The following is a 23,240-nucleotide window of genomic DNA, read 5'->3' on the forward strand; positions in this document are numbered from 1 at the left end:
TACTGTTTCTGATCTGAGAGATTGGGTTCAGTTTTGACAACTCTGATTTATTTGTTGTTTCTGCCAGCTTGTTATTACAACTTCCACTAATGTGTTAATGGCTAAAAGCATGATGTAGTGCAATGTGATTGCTAGTGATGTCCCTGGGCAAAATAGTCAGCTACATTAATATGCAAGCATCAGAGTTAACTCAGCTGTCTTCATCCCTTCACATAGCTCAGCTGTATCATTTAAATAATACAATTGCTGTGTAGGATGTAATAACAACAACATGTTTTTGATGATAATATCTTTTCTCTTTGTACGTCTCTTCTAGGAGCCCGATGAGTGGCCCCAAGCCTGGCATGCAACAAGGGGGCCATGGAGGAGGAGGAATGGGAGGAATGGGAGGAATGGGTGGAGGAGGAATGGGAGGGACAGGAGGAATAGGAGTAGGGATGGGAGGAATGGGTGGAGGAGGAATGGGAGCAGGGTTGGGAGGAATGAGTGGAGGAGGAATGGGTGGAATGGGAGGAGGAATGGGGGGTATAGGAGGGGGAATGGGATCAGGCATGACTACCGGTGGAGGAATAGGGTCCAGAGCTGGGGAGCCCTACCGCCTGGCCACCCACGACAGTCCGATCTCCCCTCGACATGTGCAGTCCAGCCAGGGGCCTGGCATGGGGCAGGGTCCAGGGTTTGGCCACGGTCCAGCTGGGTCCGGAATGGGAGGTTATGTAGGTCAGAGTCCCGGTCAGCATGCCTCCCGTCGAAACCTCCAAGTTGACTTTAGCGGAACCGGGGGCTCCAGGACAGGTCGGTCTCCATCGGTGTCTCCTGAGCGTGGTGTGACACCCACCTCACCCTACTCACTGCCGCAGATCGCTCCCATGCCTAGCAGCAAACTGTGCCCTGTGTGCACCACCACAGAGCTTTCCAACCCCCCGGCTGTACCCAACTACAACACTTGCACCCAGTGTAAGGCCACTGTCTGTAACCAGTGTGGATTCAACCCGAACCCACACCTTACTGAGGTAGGTGAGATTCGACAAAGGGATGTGTCTGTGTGTGTGAATAGTTTAACATTTATCTTTGTTCTCATGCCTGTCTTCTTTTCGTAGGTAATGTGTGCAACAAGGAAAAAATTTTCCTTTTCTGGCTGCAAAAATATAATCAATAACCTGATAGTGCTGATTTATGGTGAGAGTTTGAGGTTGAGCAAACTCAACACAAGTAACATTTGCGTCTGGAAAGAGATCTTCGATAGACAAACTGAATTAACATCATGTAAAGGATAGAGGATAGCAAGACATGTTTTTGCACAAGCTGATTTAAGTTTTTCATGCCAGTAATCCACCTTTGACTCAAATGAATTGGAAGTGAGTCAATGAACTGAAGGAGTCAGAGCACTGAAAGTGATGGAAGATCTGAGAGAGATGGTTTGAGGTGATAGTGATAAATGAGGTCAGGAAGAGAGTGAGAGTGTGAAAGCCATGCGAGAATGATTCCAAACGAATATGTTCCTTAAACATCTGACTGATAAAATGACAGCATGCTTTAGCTATATGTGTAGTCATATATGTAACAGAATTTATAATATTAAGCAATCAATGGGCTAAATTGTAGAAGCTGATCGAATGTTCTAGCGCATTCATTTGCACTTGTGGGTTTTTGTGTACATTTGACATGTGTGTGTGCGTCTTCATCTTTAATGCGCTCAGGTGTGATGTGAAGACCGAAAGTCAAGCACCAAAGTACTTTGCCTTCAGAGAGAGAGTGCGAGACAAAACAGAACATGAAATAAAGAGAGAAAGATTCATGTTATTGTAAAGTTACGATGACTAAGAGATAGGAGGTCAAGGGGCTGGGTTTGATTGAGAGGTCAGCAGGGACCTCTAGAGTCTGTTGGGGCCCTATAGGCAAAAATGTATGCGACATAAAGACACTATGCTTAAGATATGGATAAGCTAACAAGTTGACTTGTGTTGACTCCAGCGAAGCAGGAACGTTAGTTAAGTTAACTCATGTTAAATGTCAAACTAAACACTACACTACACTAGCAGCATCTCTTTCTCCTCTTCCCCTTTTTTCACTCCGAAAACGATAACTCCTCTTCATTTCGAAACAGAGAACCTGAATGAATACAGTCTAAATTAAACTGACCATACTGACCATACAAAATATGCCCCATAGACCAATTCTGCATGTCAAACAAATAAACTTAATACTGAAATTAAATGTGCTGCTTTCCTTTGATTATGAAAACTCAAACTTAATAGTGGAAAGCAAATAAGCTTGAGGTAAAATTAAAGGTTAGTAAAATCAAAGAAATTTAGGGTGTGGCCGAGGGTGTGGCCATCACATCTGGTGACAAATATCATGTTGCAGCCTCCCTGGGCAGACAGGAAAGACTTCAGCCACAGAAAACAACCACACAAGGTGCAGAAGTATTAGCCTATACTCTACGTCTGGCACATTAGTCATGATGGCACCACAACTGAGTGCCAGGGATGTCAGGTCTTGGGGCTTTTCATTGGCAGACGACACTATAAACACTCTGTTGGTTAAACAAACAACTGTGGTTGTATTGCAGTGTCTCATTTTTATTTGCCTTTGTGGGGGAGAACACTGGCACAAGAATCATTCATGTGTCCCAAGCACATGGTTGATTATGGTCATTCGCTGTGATGCTAACAAATTAGTATTAACTGCTAAGCAACGCTAAATGACTAATGCTATCTAAAGGAAAAACACTGTTATGCTGTACTAGTAAATACAGTCAAATTAAAAATGTTCATATTCATACTGCACTGTACATTTGGAAAATGATAGAAAGATAAAAAAATTCTATATCAAAAAAAATCAATCAATCAATAAAAGCAATAAGATATCAAGTTCAATGTTGAGGATTGTTTTATTTTCCATTTTATTTTCTGTACTCTATAGTAAATAATACAAAACATTTTAAGCTGGATTTAACATTAAAAAAACACACATAACTATATTCAAACTTTTTAAATACTTGAGTTTATACAGTGTGCCACAACTTATCCTTGTAAAAAACTGTAAATACCCCCCCACCCCCCCCCACCCCCACCCAGGAAAATAGCTCGGCTGGGTTTGACAAATCTTGTTGCGTCAGATGTGGATTAAACTGAATATGATCCTTTATTATCACAGCCAATCAAGATTGTGTCCGGCCGATCTAATAACCAGGACCAGGCTCTACACTTTTGTAATGTGCTCAGATTTCATTTGTATCAGATAATATTTAGCAGATTGATTCAGGCAAGCGAAAGATATTATTTTGTTATGACAGGTCAGGTAGGTTTCGTTGTGACGGTTAAACAAAGGCAGAGTTACACATAAGAGTTGACCGTTTTACATATGTTTAAACAATGAAGACTTTGCTGAAGGAAAGGAATCTCTTGAGAGGAAGCAAAAATAGTAATTATAAATAAAAGCATTAGCCATTATGGCTCACATTTTATCATAAATGCACACAATGACAAAAATTCTCCACTTCCTTTAAAGCTGTGTGTTGAGCATGGACCATCTGTTCTTTCTAGCATTACATGTGTTAGCTCACCTTAGCTTCTTCGGTCATTCTTAAAGGTCCAGATTCAGATTCACCATTAACTTGGCCTTTCCAGGAAGAGGTGTATTTATACTACAGTCGTTTACTACAATCAGGTGATCTCCCTTTAAGTTTTTGTGTGTCTTCTAAAAACCACTTGCTGCAATAGTGATGATTTAGATTAATTACTTTAAAGGGAGTGCATACTTATGAAACCACTTATTTTCAGTTTTATATTTTTAGTTAATTTTAATTACTTTGTATAAAATAATTTCTACTTTGACATGAAAGGATTTTGTATACAACTTTGACATGGAAGCCAAATTAAATCTACCATGATTGAATGTTGTAAACTTCCAGTAGGGGGGTGAATACTTTTAATAGACACTGTACCTGCAAATCGATGATGTGCAGCTTCAGTTATACTTTATGCTTTGTTCAGATGTTAGCATGCAAAATGATTATTGTGAACATTGCTTCAATCATAATTTTAAAGTACACTAGCAGATAATGTTGTGGATATTATGAAATCTCTGCCAGTAGGTTTTTTCTTTTAAAAAATTGATAAGTTACAGCTTGAACCAGATAAAATCATTAACTTTTATGTGTGAGCTGTGTGACGGTGTTGTCAGTTTAACACTTTAAAAGGATAGTGTCGCAGCCCTTATGAGTATGGATGAGGGATACTGAACCTCCTACACAGTCTCTCTTTGCAGCTAAACTGCAAACTATTAAACTAAACTATTATGTTTTTTATAAGAATATTCTGAACTTAAAAAACACTGTATTACAGAATCCCCAGGAAAGATGTTAAATATTCATAGCTGAATACTGGGCATAGAAGCGATACGTGATCAAGTTGTAGGTTATCCCCATAACAATTTTTTTAGACAACCATGGCCTATAGCTGTTTTGTGCACCACAGCTGGAGTTTGAAGCAGCGGTTATTTGCTCACCTTCTCTTGTTTGCAAAAAGTTATTGATCCAAAGTCTGGAGCAAAGAAGTGATCTCATTGATTGATGTCAGGCTGATGTTACGACACATGTTTTGGTACTTGACAGTCCCTTTTTGTACATAGTGGGGAAGCCCCAAGTATCTTATTGAAGTACTTTCGAATTTTAGAGTGATTTCCACTTTGCTTTTAATCCTCACGTTTGCTCACTTTATCATATTTTACTTTGTTTCCATTATCTGTGTGTTAATTGACATTCAACTGCACTCAGTCTGCATGGGAAACCCATTAGCAGCCTGTGGTGGTGCAAAGTTATGCATCGATAACACCTTTTGGGCCTTCTTTTTTATCTACCGAGCAAAATGCTGAAGTGTGAACCTTAATGCAAATATATGCTCATAAACGTGACATCATAAGCAATTAGTGAGAGGAATACACTGAATGTAATGTAATTGTGGAGGCTTTTATCCAAAGTGCCATGAGTGGGTGGAAATTGAAACTTTAAATCTATTTTCAGTATTTAAAATGATCACAATTCACCTTATTTGATTTTCCCTGGTATTATAGTCACCTGTCTACGGTTTATGTCCACTGAAATTTCTTTTAAATACTTACTGTGCAGACAGTGCTTAAAACTACTACAACTTCCATACTGAAATGGAAAGTGATGCTTAAAAGAAAATGGAGGTCATGTTAACGTTCTCATTTATTGTTCTGATTTTTGTCAGCTGTAGGTGTAATCATTAAAACATGGAAGCTTAAAATGAACTGATATAAATGTAGTTTGAGACCATTTGCTATTTCTTACTTAGTCTTGACCAACTTGTCTCTCAGCCATTTCTAATCTAAGGCTTTTGGCAACACGTCTTCCTCCCTGTAGCATGTTTGTTGTTCGACAGACTGTGTACTAATTTTAGACTCAGCGTGCACATAGAGATGCTAATGGAAATGTGTGTGTTTGTGTGTATGTGTGTGGTGGTGGTTGGGGGGATTAATTAGTTTCCGGAGAAATCTGCAGATTGTGCTTGTCTGTTCCCTCCTCTCAAATCTTAGCACCTGCCTGTCACACACTCCATTCATGTGAGCATGTGTGTGACTTCACTGTGTTCAGTATTCAGTCACACACATACACACTGTCACTTTTGTTTATTGAGTTTTCCTACAATTGCAGATCAACAGCGGTTAGATGTATGTGTCACTACTAAAAGATGAAAAACAAACAAATGTAAAACCAACTGTAGATATGCAGTCGGGTGCACAGCAGTTTTTTTTTTCATTATATACTCATTTATTTACAGTATTTAAAGGTTGCACATTTCAAATTTCAGGAATGACACTTACATTCCTTGCTAATAATATAATATATTTATCACCCCAGTTGCACCTTCCCTCGTGATGAATGGAGCCAGTCGCTCACAAGAAACAAAAACAGTGATGGTTTTCTGCGACTTGACCACAGTGACCTAAATGAGAGGATGTTTTTATCAACGCTTTTCATCTAAAGATTCTAATTATGGCAACACCTAGAACTGTAATAAATATAGTGGCTGGTGACAGCTCATCATCGCTCTATTGTTCCTGGCTTTTCTCCTGTTATTTGAGTACCAACTGCAGCCCAAATCGTTGTTTAATGTTTCAGAAACAACTTATTTTTATGAATTTTGTTTACAACCCCAGTTCCAAAAAAGGTGGTTTAAAATGTAAACAGGTCTAAAATGTAAATAAAAACAAAATGCATTGATTTGCAAATCTCATCAACCCATATTTTATACGCAAAAGAACATAAACAACATATCAGATGTTTAGAAATTCTACTAGTTCGTTCAAAATATTAGCTCATTTTGAATTTGATGGCAGCAAGACAAATCTAAAAAAAAAGTTGGTACAGGATGATGTTTAGCACTGTGTAGTGTCCCCTCTTTTTTTTTTTTACAACTGTCTGTAAATGTCTTGGAAGTGAGGAGACCAGTTTGGAGTTTAAGAGAGGACTTTGGTCCCCTTCTTATCTGATGCAGGACTCCAGCTGTCAACAGTCCTGGGCCTTTGTTGCTGAATTTTTCGTTTTATGATGCACCAACTGTTTCCTATTGGTGAAAGGCCTGGACTGCAGGCAGGCCAGTTCTTTTTATGCAAAGCCATGCTGTTGTGGTGGATGCCTTATGTGGTTTAGCATTGTCTTGCTGAAATATACAACGTCCCCCGAAAGAGACATTGTGCGGATGGGAGCATATGTTGCTCTAAAACCTCTACGTACTTTTAGAGAACACAGCAGTATTTCTGGTTTATGTTCACATATGAGTTCTTCTTTGCACGATAAAGCTTTAACTTACATTCATGGATTGCACGGCCACCTGTGTTCACAGATTCTGGAAATGTTTCTGAGCCCATGCAGTGATGTCCAGCAGAGAATCATGCCTATTTTTAATGCAGTGCCACCTGAGGGCCCAAAGATCACACACATCCAGTTTTGACATTCGGCCTTGTCCCTTGTGCACAGAGATTCCTCCTGATTCTCTGAATCTTTTGATGATGTTATATTGTACAGTATAGATGGTGGGATACTCAAAGCCTCCACAATTTTACAATTTTACAGTTTGTCACAGATTGGTCAGTAAAACCTTAGTGAGTTCATTCCATTTGTTTTTTTCCCAATGTTTTCACATCTTTTCAACTTTTTTGGAATTGGGGTTGTATTTATTATTTTTAACTCTTAACATAAGATGTGTTTATGTTTTCAATATACAGTATAAACAAACCAGTGTCTCTCTCTAAACTAAATCAAACCTTAAGCAGGTACAGTGTTCCATATTCCTGCCTGCAAATCTCATCATCATATTGTAAGTTACTATCCTCATGGCATCTACTAAAGTCCTCAATAAATAACTGTGGAATAGCTCCCCAGCTGGAATTAAACCAAATGTATTACAATTCAAAAACAGAGCACATCTGTCCTTCGCCAAATACTTATTGGCAAACTCTTTAACACAATTAAAACTGTCCGAGTGCTTCCTACCAATAACGGTAATCCTAATTGAGTTGCCAGAACTGTGGCTTAATTTAGGTGAAATCATACAGCAGGCCAAAAACGTAGTCACAAATTATTTATATTAGTCATTACTGATTTGTTGCTGCCAGTTAGAATTCAAAGCAATTTGCTGAATCCTGACATGCAATTAAGTTTCACATTAAGTGTTGAATAATAAATATATGTTTCCCTATTATTTCAAACTAATTACAGAGCAGTGACTTTGTTTTTCATTTTATAACTCCATCATCATTCTCTTATTCCCTCATTCATTTAGGTCAATTTTATTCCTTCATTCTTGCTTTCTACCCTGATTTCTACTCTTCATCCTTCTTTGCTGCCTGGCTCTTACTTTCTACCCCCAGACATCTTCAGTGCCTCTCATCTCCTTCCCTCCCTCGTTTTCTGCGGTAGAGGAAGCAGGCTGTCATGCATGGCTGTCTGTGAGTGAGCAGCGAATCAAAAGCCCCAGCGTCGGCATAAACCTTCACCAAGCACCAGAAATCCTATTAAAAAGCCTCCTGTTGCACTGACAGCTCAGTGGAGAGGAACACACATAGAAGCATATTCAAGCTGAGTGGAAAAATGTGCACATGTGTATGTAAATATGTGGGCATAGACACAAATTAACATACTGAAATGGTATTGACATATACAGTTGGTAATGAACCACATTTGTACATTGGAGTCTTCCTTACTGCAAATCCCTCGTTGTACTACACTGACAGAAAATGGCTCACTAAAATATTAACTGAGTTAGTTAAAAGTTGGGGACCTCCTCAAAAGCGACCTGTCTCCTGCGTTCCATAATAAAAAGGTCATAACAGTATTCAGCTAGTTCCTTAAAAGGGTTTTCTGACTTAGGTAATTTAGCTACCAACTGTAGGTCATAAACATTAGCGTTTTGAATGTTAGATATGATATTCAGCCGATTCCAATGCTTTATTGTTAAAACGTCATCTGCCAATAGGTATGGTTTTGTAGCTTACCAAACCGCCAGTCAGTTCTTTTGTGTAAGGCCTCCCCAAAATCTTTCCCAAACCCCAACTGTTTTGCCTTTGTGCCAAATATTTACTACACGTGTGTATTTTCTGTGCAAAAACAATATCATGGTGTATTGCATAATAATTATCAACTGATAGTACTGGCATGTGAAGCAGGTATCTACTTACCATTAGTTATGGTGCTAATAACATCAGATAATAGCCACTGAATGGTCTTTGCTTCCATTTTCACCATGACAGCTATTCTTCTCTCAACATGCTCTGTGGGTACGTGCAGTAACAAAGCTGTGTCACAGTCAGCGGGACGTAAATGTACATTATCAGGAGAGAAAATGGACAGAATTCAGACATAAAATAAAAGTGTAAAATTTATATTGCTGTCATAGTTAGCAACACATTTTCTCGTTTTGCTCCTGTCTAAAACAGTCAGTATTATTAAAACAAAATAACTCTCTGAGTACCAAACAGACAAGCCACGTCCCTTTAAAACAGCAAATGTGCGGCATATAACAACCTGGCAACAGGTTAAGATAATAGACTCTTCTGCTACTGCATATGAATTACTGACAGAATTACAAGTGCCTTTTGCACAGAATGATCCAACTTTATATATTCTTTGCACAATTTTGTAGGACACTCATTTTTAATGGAATCTCTCTGACCTGACTATTAGTGACCCCAGTGGGAATAAAACTGTTAACCCTGTCTGTGTTACTGCCCTGTTCTTTCTAATTAGACATGGAAGTAAAGTCTCTCTACTTTTCATTCTTTTATTTCTTCTTTGTCCTTTTCAGCATCACTCTGAGCTCTAACTATATTGTAGTTATTTTGTTTCCTCTCATTTATCCTTCTTTTTTCTAAAATATCTAAATTCTTAATAGTTTTCACACCTGGACTGGTGAAAATGACTATTGCCATGGAAACCAAGTCACCCACAATGAAGGTCACTGCATTTGTGAGATGTGTATAAGTGTGCGTGTGCTAAGGTGGCAGCCAGTGCTGCATGTTTCCATGGGTGAAGCTCTGTGGGCATGTTGGAGCAACAAGCCGGAGAATTCTGTTGGGAGTAAGTGTGATGACAATACCATGTTTGTGGCTGCCAGGGGACATGTACTATGCACGCAAACACAGCAACAAACACGCATGTACAGTAACACAAAAATACACTAAAAAAACTCATTTTCTTCTGTCTTTTTTAAATGTTTTATATGTCAGTCCTGAGCTCTTATAACTTGCACACAGTTGTGTTAACTCCTACCTAGTCACTGTGTCTGTTATTTGTTGTTCAAGTGATTATGAATACAGGAATACCTCATAAGCTGCAGACAACTAAATATAAGCAAGAGCACAGGTCAGTTGATCTATTCATTTACTAGTAGTATTTTATATTCAAATGTTACTTTTCCATGTTTTATTTACAGAGGTGCTAAGTAGTCTTTACTAAAGTAATTCCATTTTATTTTATTTTGACCAAAATTGAAGGGGAAATTGAGGGGGAAATATTGTACTTCCCACTCCACAATTACGCTACAGCTTTTGTTACTGGTTAGGTTTTGTAGATGTAGACTCTTTTTTTATTGTAATGAACTAATAAATGATTGGTATTGTAACTGGATAATCAACTTAGGAATAACCAGCTGTCAGCACATACAGTGTGCATATGTTCTTTTTTGCCCAGTCACAGCCAGCCAACATCTTCCATTTTCAGAAAATCATTCAGTTAATACCGGAAAGTACACGGATACTATCTACTATTTAAATGCTCTGTGATCTCCTGTCGTTTTATTCACCAATCTCAGTCTCTATTGTTCGCCATATTTCCCTCTATCAAAGGAAGTTGGAGTTATTTAAATATAATGTCTCCTTTATTAACCACTTGTCATGTCAAAACTGAAGTCTTGCTACCAGAGTCTGTAATCTGCTGATTTGATATGTTAACAGCAACAACATGAATAAAATCTGAATTTCCATTATTCCACTTTATTCTTTTAATTATTTTGATGAAAACTGCACTCAAATATACCTGTTTTGTTTTGTACTTGAACTTTTCAAGTTTCAATGCTGGTGCTTGAATAAGGAGCTTAGGAGAGAAGTACTGGATTTTCCAAATGGCATGTTTTTGTATAAGCTCCAATGTACGTGCCTGCGATTCTTTTTGTTGTAGTGGAATAAATTCCAAATAGCAGATGGTTGTTATGGGAAACTGTGTAAGGGTGTGTGTGTGTGTCACCCAGAGGTCAATTTAGGATTATCTCTTAATATAGCACAGCGGAAGCAGAATATTGGTAGCCCTGTGTGTACTGGCACTGGGCCTATCTGAAAGAGGAAGCCAACAGCGTTACCAAAAAAGAAAAAACCTATTAAAATTATTTTTTAAAGTATATTATCACCAAGCTACTGCTGTTACCTGTCACATAAAACTTTTTTAATACTTAAGATAAGATAAAGTCCTCTAAATGTACAAATCCATATGTTGTCATGCAGAATGACAGTGGTTTCTGATCTTATCAATTAACAGAACAAAATCATAGTTTGTGCACAGTTTGTGTGTTTGGCTTGCTTGGTTTCAGAGCAGAAACAAATTGGTTGGTTTAGGGAAAGATCATGGTTTTGGTTTTAAAGAATTGTTGGATGTTTTGTTGAAAGTAATTTTGACTACTTCCACACCTATACATCTTGACAAAGATTAACCAATAGGACCCACTGATGTAGTGAAAGTAAGAAACTATCAACAGCTTCCCACATTGTCACTAGCACTGGGTATGAAATCCTTTTTTTTCTCTATTTTTCTGTATGTTAAACTGTGTGTCCATATACATGCATGCTGTTGTAGTAAGACACAGTGATAGATGAATGACTTTCTCGGCTGTGATTACTTAAAGAAGGCTTTCCTCTTTTTACTAGTCACCTTACCTGTAATATATGTCACCTTATCTCTCTTTTTCCTGACTCTTATCTTCCTGCCCTTTTTCTCTCACCTTATCTTTGCTTTTCTAACTCGTCTGTGGTGTGCACCAGTAATGGGCAAGGATTGGGAGTTATCTGTGTTCGTGTATAGTGAGAATCTGGTCTGTTTTGGGAACTAGGATGGGATGGGTTAAGAAGAAGAAGACAGAGAGTTTGAGAGGCGAGGACTCTCTCTCTATGCATAAACCATGAGAAAGAGAGCAGCAGAGAGCTTCCATCCAGGCAAGAAAGCCACAGAGAAAGAGAAGAGCCCCAGGCAAGCAGCACATACCTAGACAGACACACATGTACACACACAAACCGCACATCTGCATTACCACACACAGATACACATGCGCTTGGAAAAACAAACATGGAAGGATGCATATTGTGCAAGTGTCTTCACACTGACACATACACGCGTGTATATGCATGGACGCACATTAGTGCAGCTTCAAGACCAGTTTAAGCTCAGGAATTTCTAACGATTTGGTTTAAATGATTAATGCCTGGGACTCACAGATGTCTCCAGACAGACTGAACCTACTCTGAAAAAGATTAACTATACAAAAAGAAATAGAGTATATGTGAGTGTATATGTTAGCATTTTAGATCACCTGCAGTTATTTGATTTGGTCCAAATAGAACCTGTAGTGCTTATTGTTTTACAAACCACAAATTAGACATTGTTTGGAACATAGTGAGAGAGACATAATTCCAAATCTGTTCAGTTTGTTAACAATATATTTGAGGCAAAGTCTCTCCTAACTGTATTGCTTTACTTTCTTTGTCTTCAGTGAGGACAGAATGGATTTTTTACACCATTTGACTGCAACTGACTCGATGTTTTTCCTGTTTTTGTACTGATGGGATGAAGTGCAGGGTTTTTGTTCTGTAAAACAATCAAGCAGTTACATTCTTAGCTTTTCAATGATAGGCTTCACTAAAGTGATGTGCATGTGCGTGTCCCTAGTGGCTGGCTTAATACCTCGATGTGTGTCTGCCAAAGTACAAATGAAGATAGGGTGGGTAAGATAGGGTTCAGGTCCAAACAAGGATATGTGATATAAAGAAGGTAATCTCAGGTATCGTCAGTCCAAGGCGGCCCCTTCTCAGGGGGACCTTTATTGACTTAGATTACAGTAATAATACAATGTGTTCAAAGTTGGAGAATGATGGTCCTTATGTTTAAATAAAAGCAGGGTTAAAAAAAGGGGCAAAACAATGTGATCTCTGTGTTTAAATTCGGCAATTTGTTTGTGTCACTTGAACCTACACGTTGTTTTTCAGTTTCACTGAAACAATGGATTGTGTTTTTTACCTTTGGAAGATAGTCTCTTCATATCAGTCAGTCAGCTGCCTGTCGACTCAGAAAAGGAAACAGCTGCAGCCTTCAGAAACTTTCTCTCATTTCTGTGTCACACACAACACACGTATTTGTACGTGTCCCTACATTTTTGCTCGTTTTTCTTCTCAGACTCAAGCGCATGCAGATGCCTACTGATGTCCACTCCTATCACACATGCACACAGCGAAGTTAGAGAGTGTGTCTGAAATAAAAGGACAAGAATAGAGAAGGAGGGAGTGCAGTGGTTGACAGAGTGTGAGAGACTGGCCTAGGAGGTTTTATAAGGCTGACTGGGTGCTGTCCCTACGTGATAAGACTATTTGAGGCGGAGAAGATACGACCAATTCACACTCTCATACCTCTGTAAATAGATCTGCACTGTCTGGCTGGCTTCCTGGGTAGATAGATGTCCTATTGGTGTCTTTGTTTTTTTTTTGTTGTTGTGGAAGACAACAGACACCCTTTGGGGCAGTGTCCTTGATATCAAGTCTGCTTCGTGGTATTGTTCGAGACATCAAAGGAATCTAATCAAACCAGAAAATTAAAATGTTAAATCGATTAATCAAATTCTGTTAACTGGTCACACTTCCCCTCTCAGAAAAGTCCAAAAAGCTAAAGTGTGTCTATCTTCCTCCATTTCTTATAATTACTGTGTTTCAGATTAATCTCAGTTCACATTGAAATCCAGAGGTCAAGTCACGTCAGCTGGACGTCTTTCTTCTTGTTTGACCAAGAAGAAAGACGTCCAGCTGACATGACTCAACCTTTGGATAATCAACCCTGGATGATTGAGAACCTTCACACTTTAATGTTCCCCCCAGTTTTACTACAGTAAAACTTTTAGGGTTTTCTTGTTTTGCAGAACCAAAGCACAACTTCATTACCTGTTGTAAATAGTTCACATCAGCAGGGGAGCTGTGGTAAACTTTAATTTTTGGATTAAAGTTTACCATTTGAATTTGGCCCTACAGTAACGGGTTGGGTCAGTATTGTTTACAAAGCTGTTTTTCCTTGCTACCCATTGTAGTTGGATTTTTGTTTCATCATTTGTCTGTTGAGCTTGCCATACAGGTATGTGTATTGAACTGGAGTGAAAACTGTGTAGCTTGTTTGTACCAGCAGCTAAACAGGAGCAGCAGGTTTGTATTTGGCGACATTTACCGTCTGTAGAGAACATAAGAGTGTCACTTTGTTTTTAGACCCCCACAAGTTTGTCAGGAGAGGGTCGGAATGGATGAATAGGTCACAAAACACAGGCCTTGTTCACAATCTAATGTGATTTTAATAGAGTGACTTTGACAATAACCTTCTTTATTTAGTGCCTACACCCAACCTAAACACAACCAAACCACTATGTTTGCACTATTTAGAGCACAGACAACCTTACACTGGCTGCCATTCTTCGGCCATTGTGGGCAGATTGTTGGAGAACGTGCTGCTTTTGTATCCCTCTTTCCATCCCCATCATCATCACACCTTGTCTGAAAAAATTCCTTCAGAGTTAAATGGGATTAGCCTACCCAAATATGTAACAAATTGCCATCCCTCCACATTTAGACAAACTCTAATGACAGTTTTAAACTCCTTGAATTAATTATTATTGGCAAGTTCAGGTTGACTCTGACCTTCGCTTCATGGTACTTTGTAAATTTTGTGTTTCTTTTATTGAAGAAACACACTTTCGCCATGGACATTTTAGTTGTTTAACAACTGTCCACATTGGTTATTGTAACCATCCAGTTACATCATGGATACTTCATCTATATCTACTTTACCGTGTTTAAAAATGTTCTACTGGCATGATGTTTGGATGAAACATAAGTAACCTATTACTCTTACAGTATTTGATTCTCACTCTGCAGCAGAGCAAATAAACTGCAGGGTCACAAAATATCAGCAGCCAGCAGATTAATGGTCCTCAGACTCCTCCTACCATTTGCTTGCAGGCTTCTTTCAGTATCTGGTGTTTAACACACTGCATCTTTAAAACTGTGTAAGAGATGCATTGGACAGCAAAGACTAGCCATTAATGGAAATTAAGTATATAAAAGTAATTTCAAAATATTTCTTACTCCTCTTTGCCCCTCGTGATGGCATTCTAGGAAACTGCCAAGATGGCCTGCAGAATAATAAATGATGTACAGAAACTATGAAAGGCAAGTAGCTCTAAGTGCATATTATACACAAACATCTTTTTCATCATCTTATTAAAAAAGCATTGAAATCCCATTATCCACACTTCTCTCTTCTTTAGCTCTTCCTCTTTGGTCCTCCCATCTGGTCTCTTGCTTCATTTGACAGCTCCTTTTCTCACTTCCTTTGTCCTCATCTTTCTTTTTCATGATTTTCTTTTCCCCCCTAATCCTCCACCATTCTCTCCTTCCAATTCACCATCTTCCTTTTCTCACTCTATCTATTGGCATTTCCATTTTCAAAAAGCTTTCACACTTTATCTGTTCTTCCCTTTATCCATCCATAGCACTACACTGTAACAGTATTTTTCAGTCTGACTCGAAACCTACTATCGATCTAACAGCACAGGCTTAGACCCGGCTTTTAATTACAAGTTGCGTACGCACACAAAAACACACACAACCTCCAGTGTCTGTTCCAGTGTTATACATTCTACATTCATCTTGCCATCTAAATCAATAATCTTCTGTTACGCTGCCTCGCACCTAAACACGTGTGCCACACGTTTTTATTACTAGCCACTTAGCAACAAATGGTAAATGGCAGCTCATAGAGCGCTTTTATTCAAAGTGCTTTACAATGTTGACTGTCATTCAGCCATTCACACACACAGGGGGGTCTGGAGCGCACTGATCATGTGGTCTGTGGGCGTCTATCTCACCGACTGAGCTACATACGCCCAACAACACATAACCATCACAACTATGTACCTATATGTCGTAATGCTACACATGTGCACACACTTCCTCATACAGTATTCACATTAGGCTGCGATCATATTAGATGGGCTTGAAGTGCTGAGGAAGATTTTAATTAAGAAAGAGAGTGTGTGAGTGTTAAAATGAGTGAGTGAGTGTTTAGTGTGTGTGTTGCACAGTCTCCGAAGTAAGAGGTGAGGGTGTCTTATCACTTTTTCAGGGCCAGGAGTGTGCTGATGGTAATCATGCTGAGAAAGACTCTTTCGTGTGTGTGTGTGTGTATGTGTGTGTGTGTGTGTGTGTGTGTGTGTGTGTGTGTGTGTGTGTGTGTGTGTGTGTGTGTGTGTGTGTGTGTGTGTGTTGTAATCCATTCATCAGGATAAAGCAGGGAATGAAGTGTCAGCTGCAGGGCTATTAGGTCTTGAATAAAGGAGGAGTCCTTCTCTGTTTCTTCAGATGTTATATTTTAGAATAATTTCTTTTTCTTCCAGTCGGTTTTCAGTTGGTCCAGTATCAGTCTTCTCAAAGGGGAACTACACGCTAAATTTTTGTATTTTTTGCTGTAAACATAATTAGAGTTTTGTTCTTATACGACATCCCTGCAGGTGGATTTTCTATTGTTCCAAAAAAAGGGGTGGGGAAGTTTATCAGTTTGTCACTTTGGATTTAAAGGTTTAATCCTGAAACAATTAGCAGGAAGAATAATAGCATATTATTGGGGGTTAGTTAGTAATTTTTGTAAATTAAAAATAATCAGCTTTCTACCATTCACTCACAACATTTATCCTGTTGCTGTGACTCTGTCTGGCTGTCATGTAAATCTTACAGAAACAGGATAAAAAATAAATAAAAAATTGAGAGCTTGGTTTGCAACGCACTTTATAGAATACTGATATAGTATTTTCTTCAGTGAAAGGTTGTTTCTATATGTGTGATGTCACAGCTTTTGAAACTGTTTCGTATCAGTTAATTAATTTCATCATGTATTCAGTATCATACAAATCTTTAGCATGTAATTCCTCAAAGTGATCAAATTCTGTCAGACTTGCACAACGTTCCCTTTAAACCCTATTTTAATTTTGGTGCCATTAATCTTTTTGTCGGACAGATATGCAGGTCTACTCATCTTTGAATAATAATTCTTTATAGGATATATTAGGAGAGACACAGAAAGTCAATCCCTCCTAGTTTTGTTGTTTCTGGCTTTGAATAAACGTGTATAATTCTGTTAAGTGTAAAATTAATTTTATGTTCGAGTACAAAAGACGTGTGTGTGTGTGTGTGTGTGTGTGTGCGTGTGTGTGTATGCTACCCACTATGGCCTCAATAATAAACAAAGTAGAATAATCAACCTTCTGACAGTTTTAACTTAAAAACAGATAAATGATAACATAGTAAAATAATTAATGACAGAGCTGCTGTATTTGATTACATTAAATTGCACAGGTTTACCCAATAAAGTGACCAGTGAGTGTATATGATAATTTTGACAAATTTTCACTTCTTAAAAAGGGCCTTTTTAAGCTTAGGGTAGGTGTGTTTTTGTGGTGGTCAAGATTATGGTTAGGGGCTCGAAATTTCTTTATGTCAATGCGTGTCCTCTTAGAGGAAATACAAATGTCCGTTTTTCATCATGGGAATACTTCCTGGAACATTCTCTCTTTGTGTGGAATATTGATTAGTACATTAGTCAGCTAGATGAAGTTTCCTCCCTAGAGTCAGTCTACATAAAAGCTTCTACTCACCAACTGAAAGTCAACATAAATGAACATGAACATGCATGTGTATTCTGTTAATATTCTTAATTTGAGCATCCATACATTCTTACACTAACGCCGGTTCCCGATTGCACAATAAATTCCTTTGATTATTTTGCGTCGCAGGGATTGTCTAACATAATTCCCTAAATGGAGTGAAATATATTCAAAGCATGTAGAGCATCTGTGCAGGTAGCCTGGGTCCAGACCACTAAACTGGGTTAGTGTTAGATTCTTCTGTTAAGATTCAGAAGAAAGTGGTCTGTCCTACAAACCTTAATCTGAGCTGCTGCTCTACCATTTTTGTCCACTGATGGCTAGAAATACGCAAACATTTAGAGCTGTTTAAGAAGGATTAATAGCAGTTATGTTGTCTTTCCTGATTACTGCAATATGAAATGGTGAAAGGCAAAAAAGCAACCAGTATTTAATGTCATGTGTGAGAAATAATCACTTATTAAAAACACAATTACAGCTTCTCAATCTTTAGGCTAGTTTCTGCTACCTTCAAAAGAATAAAAAATAAGTTGCTGTCCCACCTGAGCCTGCAGAAGGCTGAGTGAGCTGTCCATCAAGCACAGTCTATTTACAGCCACAGAGCTGACATAGGGTCTAATCAGCCCCAATATGTGAAAACACCTGTGTGGGTGGACCCTGGACCGCTAGGAGTATTATTATAAGCCACATTAATTAGCATAATTACACACAAATTCTTTTCCCCCCATCTTTTCCATTACCTGTGATTACATTTACATTGTTTTTGTTTTTTTGTTTTTTTTTGTCTTTTGAAAGCACTTTGTAACCTGGGAAATGAAATTGCTGCATGAATAAGCGTGGCACAACCTTAAAAGCTCCCGTGTTCTCTCATTCCCTTCATCTTCCCTTCATTATCATCATGCATTTCTACAAATACTCCTACTGTTGCGGGTTTGTCCTCTTTCCCTCATTTCTTCCCTCCTCCACTTCTGCCCTGATATTCTGCACACTGTGGTGATGGACAGGTCTATTAAAAGTACATGTCCCTGTATGGAGGGGCATATGGATCCTGCAGAAGCCGGTGAGACTCTGTAATGCACTACATGTGAGTATTTTTGCGTGTCCAGAATGTATGTGTGTACATTAAGGTATAAACACAATGTGTGTGCTCCCCACCCCCATGTAATGGAAAGTGAAATGCAAAGCCCGAACCACAACACCTAACCACAAACAACTTCTAATGCTTGCAGTGGGCTTCATTTACTTTACATTCCATGTGACACGTCCAGCCACTCGAAGAAAATTGCTGCTCGTGCCAAGTTAATACAAGCACCTAAAGCCATGACTTTCTTGTTTTGCTATACCCTGCCTGCCATTTATAATGCACACAATGACATTGTGCAATATAATATCTCAACTACTGTAACTGTTAGAAGAAATTGCTAAACAAAATAGAAATAATACACAGGGACGCCAGGTTGTTAAATGTTAACATATAAAAAACAATAGATTAAGTAGAGAACGGTATTAGAGAGAGAACTTTTTGGAATTTTCACCTAAAATGCTCACTTAAAAATAAAACAGTGGATCTCTGTAACAGGTGGTCAGAACAATGAAGGGGGAGAAGCAGCTCCTTAATTGTTTTATTTTATTATTGAGTCACCAGCTGCACCGCATAAAATGTGCGCCATTTACTCTTGTACACATATTTACTGTATTTCAAGATTTATGCAAAGGCTACAAATGGAAACACATTGATATGGGTAAATATGGAAGTATAGCAAATATATCAAGTTCAAATGCATTGAAAACTATTTCATTTTTTCATCCGTCACAACACCTTAAAAATTTAAATAACTGCATTTGGGGATTAACTTGTCACCGATGACATTTTTACTGCTTGTGATCAACTACTGTCTTTAACCTAATTACACTCAATTCATGATTTCCCATGGGAATGTATAATAATAAACAGGTTGCTACACCTGTGACATGAAGTCTCACATTCATGATTCATCTACTTGCCACCAGCACCACTTGCCCTGTACATGTCTCACCCTTTCCCTCACATCTGTCCCCCAAAAGGTCCATTGACTGCCACAGCCACCTGGACCTCCTAATAATGTTACTCTGTTGTTGGTCAATATTGTCAATTAGGAATCCTCCTAATGCAGTGAAGCTGTTTTCTCTGCACTTATCCCACTCACTTTTTAACTTTCCATTTTTTTTTGCATTATTAATTTCAAATGTCTGATCCTCTTATAGCCTAGTATTGATAGAACAATCTGTTGTTGACAGTGTAACACTATCTAATTTTACTACATTTTTAAGTCTGAATCTGAATCGTGTGAGCCAAGTGAACTGTTGCTACTCAAAGTGTCGAATGGAACCCACAGTTGTTATTGTTTGTAAGTAAATACAAAATTATGTTAATTATGTGTTAATTTAAGTAAGTCATAGTTTCCACCTTCTGTTTTGTTTTGATATATGTGGACGCTCATTTGTGTGTTTTCACAACATTCCCATGTAAAATAAATGATGTTTATTGTAAAAACAAATAAATCAAAGCAAAGGAAAGACGCTTTGGAAGGATGGTTTGCATGTGTGAGGGTTAATTTAAAGTGCTGAGATGCTCTTGAATAAGTCAGCATGTAGTTGGCACCCAGAGGCTTTAGTCGAAAGGTCATCGGTGCAGGGCTGCACTGGACCGTGTCAATTGTGTGTGTGTTTGACTGGGTAGCAGTAATCTGCAAATGTTTACCAAAAATATTTCCTGAAGCATTTTTAATATAAAACACAACTAAAAGACTTGCTGCAATGTAGTTAAAAGTCAATTCTGTGTTGAGTGAAAGTTAAACTGTCTGCTGACGGAGACAGTGTCGTGAATCACACCTCAACTTTTCTTCATGAAATGCTGTTATCACCAGTCCAAACGGGTTTGGACATCTGTGGCGTGAATATTTTATGTTGACATCTGGTTGCCATGAACACTATATATGTCCATGTGTGTACCGTATGTGTGTGTTTTTAAGTGTGACTGCGATTTTCCAAGTCACACTTTGTTGCAACAGCCACAGGAAGCAGCTCATCCTGTCGCTGATGCCTAAAGTGTGCGTGAGTGAGATTAAAAGAAAGATGTGCGTATGAATACTGTTTGTCATAAAGTTTATGTATGTCCAATCATTTTTGGCCACAGCAGAGACTGACATATTGTACTGTTCCATTACTAATGGAATTGTGTGAGTCTATACATTATCATTATATTTCCAACAAGAGACAAGATAATATAGGGTTATAAAACCGTAACACAGACTGTTGTCAGCTTGTTAACTTGATTATTAGGCATTTTCTTAAATAGTGAGTAGGAGAATAAAATCGGCAGTTTTATTTATCGAAAGCTTTGTTTCATTTTCTGATTTGGTGAACAGAGAAAAAAGTCTTGCAGTTTTTTTTTTTATTTGCATTTTCTCTCAACAAAATTCAGAAACACAAAGCATTCTACAGTAGTGCACCAAATATGTTTTAAATCCGAATGTCCCACTATTGTAGCTTCACATTCACTTCGAATATCACCAAAGGAGAAAATAGGATTTATTCGATTTTTTTATGCACTTGCATGTCTTTCTAAAAGACATTTCTATTTTGACGTATTACTGATGGCAAGGCTATAATGTTGAGGTGGTAATGGTGATGGTATTGATTTTATACCAAGAAGATTAAAAAGTGCACTCTTCTGTCGTTATTCTCGATGTCACAGCTTCATTCACTTTGAAATTATGAAACACATACAGACACTGGGATATTATGATATATAGTTATTTTACTGCATGTGATATCTGTTTCAAGTTGATCATTATTAAATGCATTTCCCTTTGTTCTGTTAACACCTGTTTAACATCTGTAAAATAAAAGTAAAAGTAAACCTGGAGGTGTCTGCAGAGACATGAGTTAAAACAAAAAAGAAAAACACTGAAATCAAACTCCTGCAGGTTTGATGAGAGCTGGGCTTCTTAGCATAAGCTGGAGATGAGAGGCTGGAGTCATGGTCTATTTAAAGTGTGTTTGTGTGTGTGAGAGAGAGACTTCAGCACATTGTGTGGACATATTTTGCTCAATACCATTAATGGGAAGACATTTTTGACATTTAAGACTTGGTTCTAAAATACAAATTAGTTTTAGGTTAGGTTAAAATGTCACTAGGTGAATTTAATGCAAACTGTTTTAATGCAACATAATATTTCATCTATCCATCCATACATCCTTCCCCCTAACACAGTGGTGGACTAGTTAGTGGTGCCACTTCACAGCTAGAAAGGTTCCCTGTTCTGACGAATCTGCAGCCATTCTTTCTGGCATTTGCATGTTTTCCTCGTGCTTGCACACATTTTTTTCCTGGTACTCTGGTTTCCTCCCACCAGGGGAAGTACTCAAAAAGTGTACTTAAATAAAACAACAAATAAACAAACAAATGTAGACTAGTAAAAGTAATCCCCAATCCCTAACACGAGTGGGGTTCGGGGGGTAACCCCGCCGCTCGGTGAAGGGTAGACACACGCTGATCCACTGTTTGGCGTGTCTGGAAAATACCCATATAATTCCTTATGAACAGTAAAAAAACATCTATTACATTTAAATGGTAAGTTTCAAACATTTAGCTTTTTAAAAAAACTTTTACCACCATCTTTTAACAGTATAAAAACAAGGGCACTGACTCAGCTCTCCTCAGCAACACCACTGGCCAACTGAGGAAAGCAGCGTGAACCGGCAGGAAGTGACGTCACTGACTGGTCGCGCATAAACAATTAAATTAAGAAAATAAAATGCTCCCTCAAAAATTATAAATCATCCACAGAGACAACTACATATTATAATAGAATAACCCTGCTCAGAACAAACAGGTAGATTTCTAGTGAAATATAAATTGCATTAATGCACATGCTACATTAAGTAATGTGATTGTAACATGTAATGCAACAATATTACAAATGTAATGGAGTAAAAAGTGTAAACATTTGCTCTTAGATGTAGTGGAGTAAAACTCAAAGTAGCCATAATTAAATCTACTTAAGTAAAGTACAGCTACGTGAAAAATCTACTTAAATAGAATAACAAAGTACTTGTACTTCATAACCAAGCACTAGTTGTAGTTGTGAATGGTTGTCGGTCTGTATGTCTCTGTGTTGGCCCTGAGATAGACGGCAATCAGTCCAGGGTGTACCCAGCCCCTCACCCATTGACAGCTGGGACAGGCTGTACTTAGCCTAAATAGGGTAAGTGGTTGAAGAAATGTGTGGATGGACATGTACAACCATTTGATTGATAAACCCAACAAAAGATAGTAAAAATACACAAGTGTCTAGGTGTTTCCAATTGTTTTCTTGCCAGTGTATAGATATAAACAATTTCTGTGAATCTTTACAGTAAATGTCAGAAATCAATCTCAAGAAATGTTATTTCACTCAGAACATGTATTGGTACAAATGTTTGATAAATATTTCAGGTAATTTCTAAGTATATACAGTTAAGTGTATACAGTTATAAGGAATTATGTATTTTATTGTAACAGTTATATAAAAGAAGGCTAAAATAGGGTAATATGTCCTTGAGTACTTATTTCTTGTCGTTTTTACTCTTAGTGAAATGGTGTACTAGCTTCTCTTTTACATTTCCTCCAGATGGATTCTGCAGCAGACTCAGTGTTGCTAGAGATTGTCTGGCTCATTTTCCTCCATTGAAGAAAATATATTTGCATCCATTCTTGTAATAACTTCCTCAGTCCTGAAA

General features: G+C 38.1%; 1 protein-coding gene across 8 annotated transcripts in view; it reads left to right on the plus strand.

The window, feature by feature from the left end:
* The first annotated feature begins 446 nt into the window (after positions 1 to 446).
* bsna (bassoon presynaptic cytomatrix protein a) overlaps positions 447 to 23,240 on the plus strand; it is a 108,760-nt gene continuing 85,966 nt past the window's right edge. For all 8 annotated transcript variants that reach the window (XR_010916336.1, XR_010916338.1, XR_010916337.1 and 5 more), the window contains exon 1: positions 447 to 1,013. Coding sequence is in view for 1 of the 8 variants with exons in the window: in XM_067526938.1 (XP_067383039.1) it covers positions 447 to 1,013 (567 nt within the window). In the remaining 7 variants the exon portion in view is untranslated. The remainder of the gene's footprint in view (positions 1,014 to 23,240) is intronic.

Source organism: Channa argus, chromosome 13, assembly GCF_033026475.1.
Source record: "Channa argus isolate prfri chromosome 13, Channa argus male v1.0, whole genome shotgun sequence".
Taxonomy (NCBI): domain Eukaryota; kingdom Metazoa; phylum Chordata; class Actinopteri; order Anabantiformes; family Channidae; genus Channa; species Channa argus.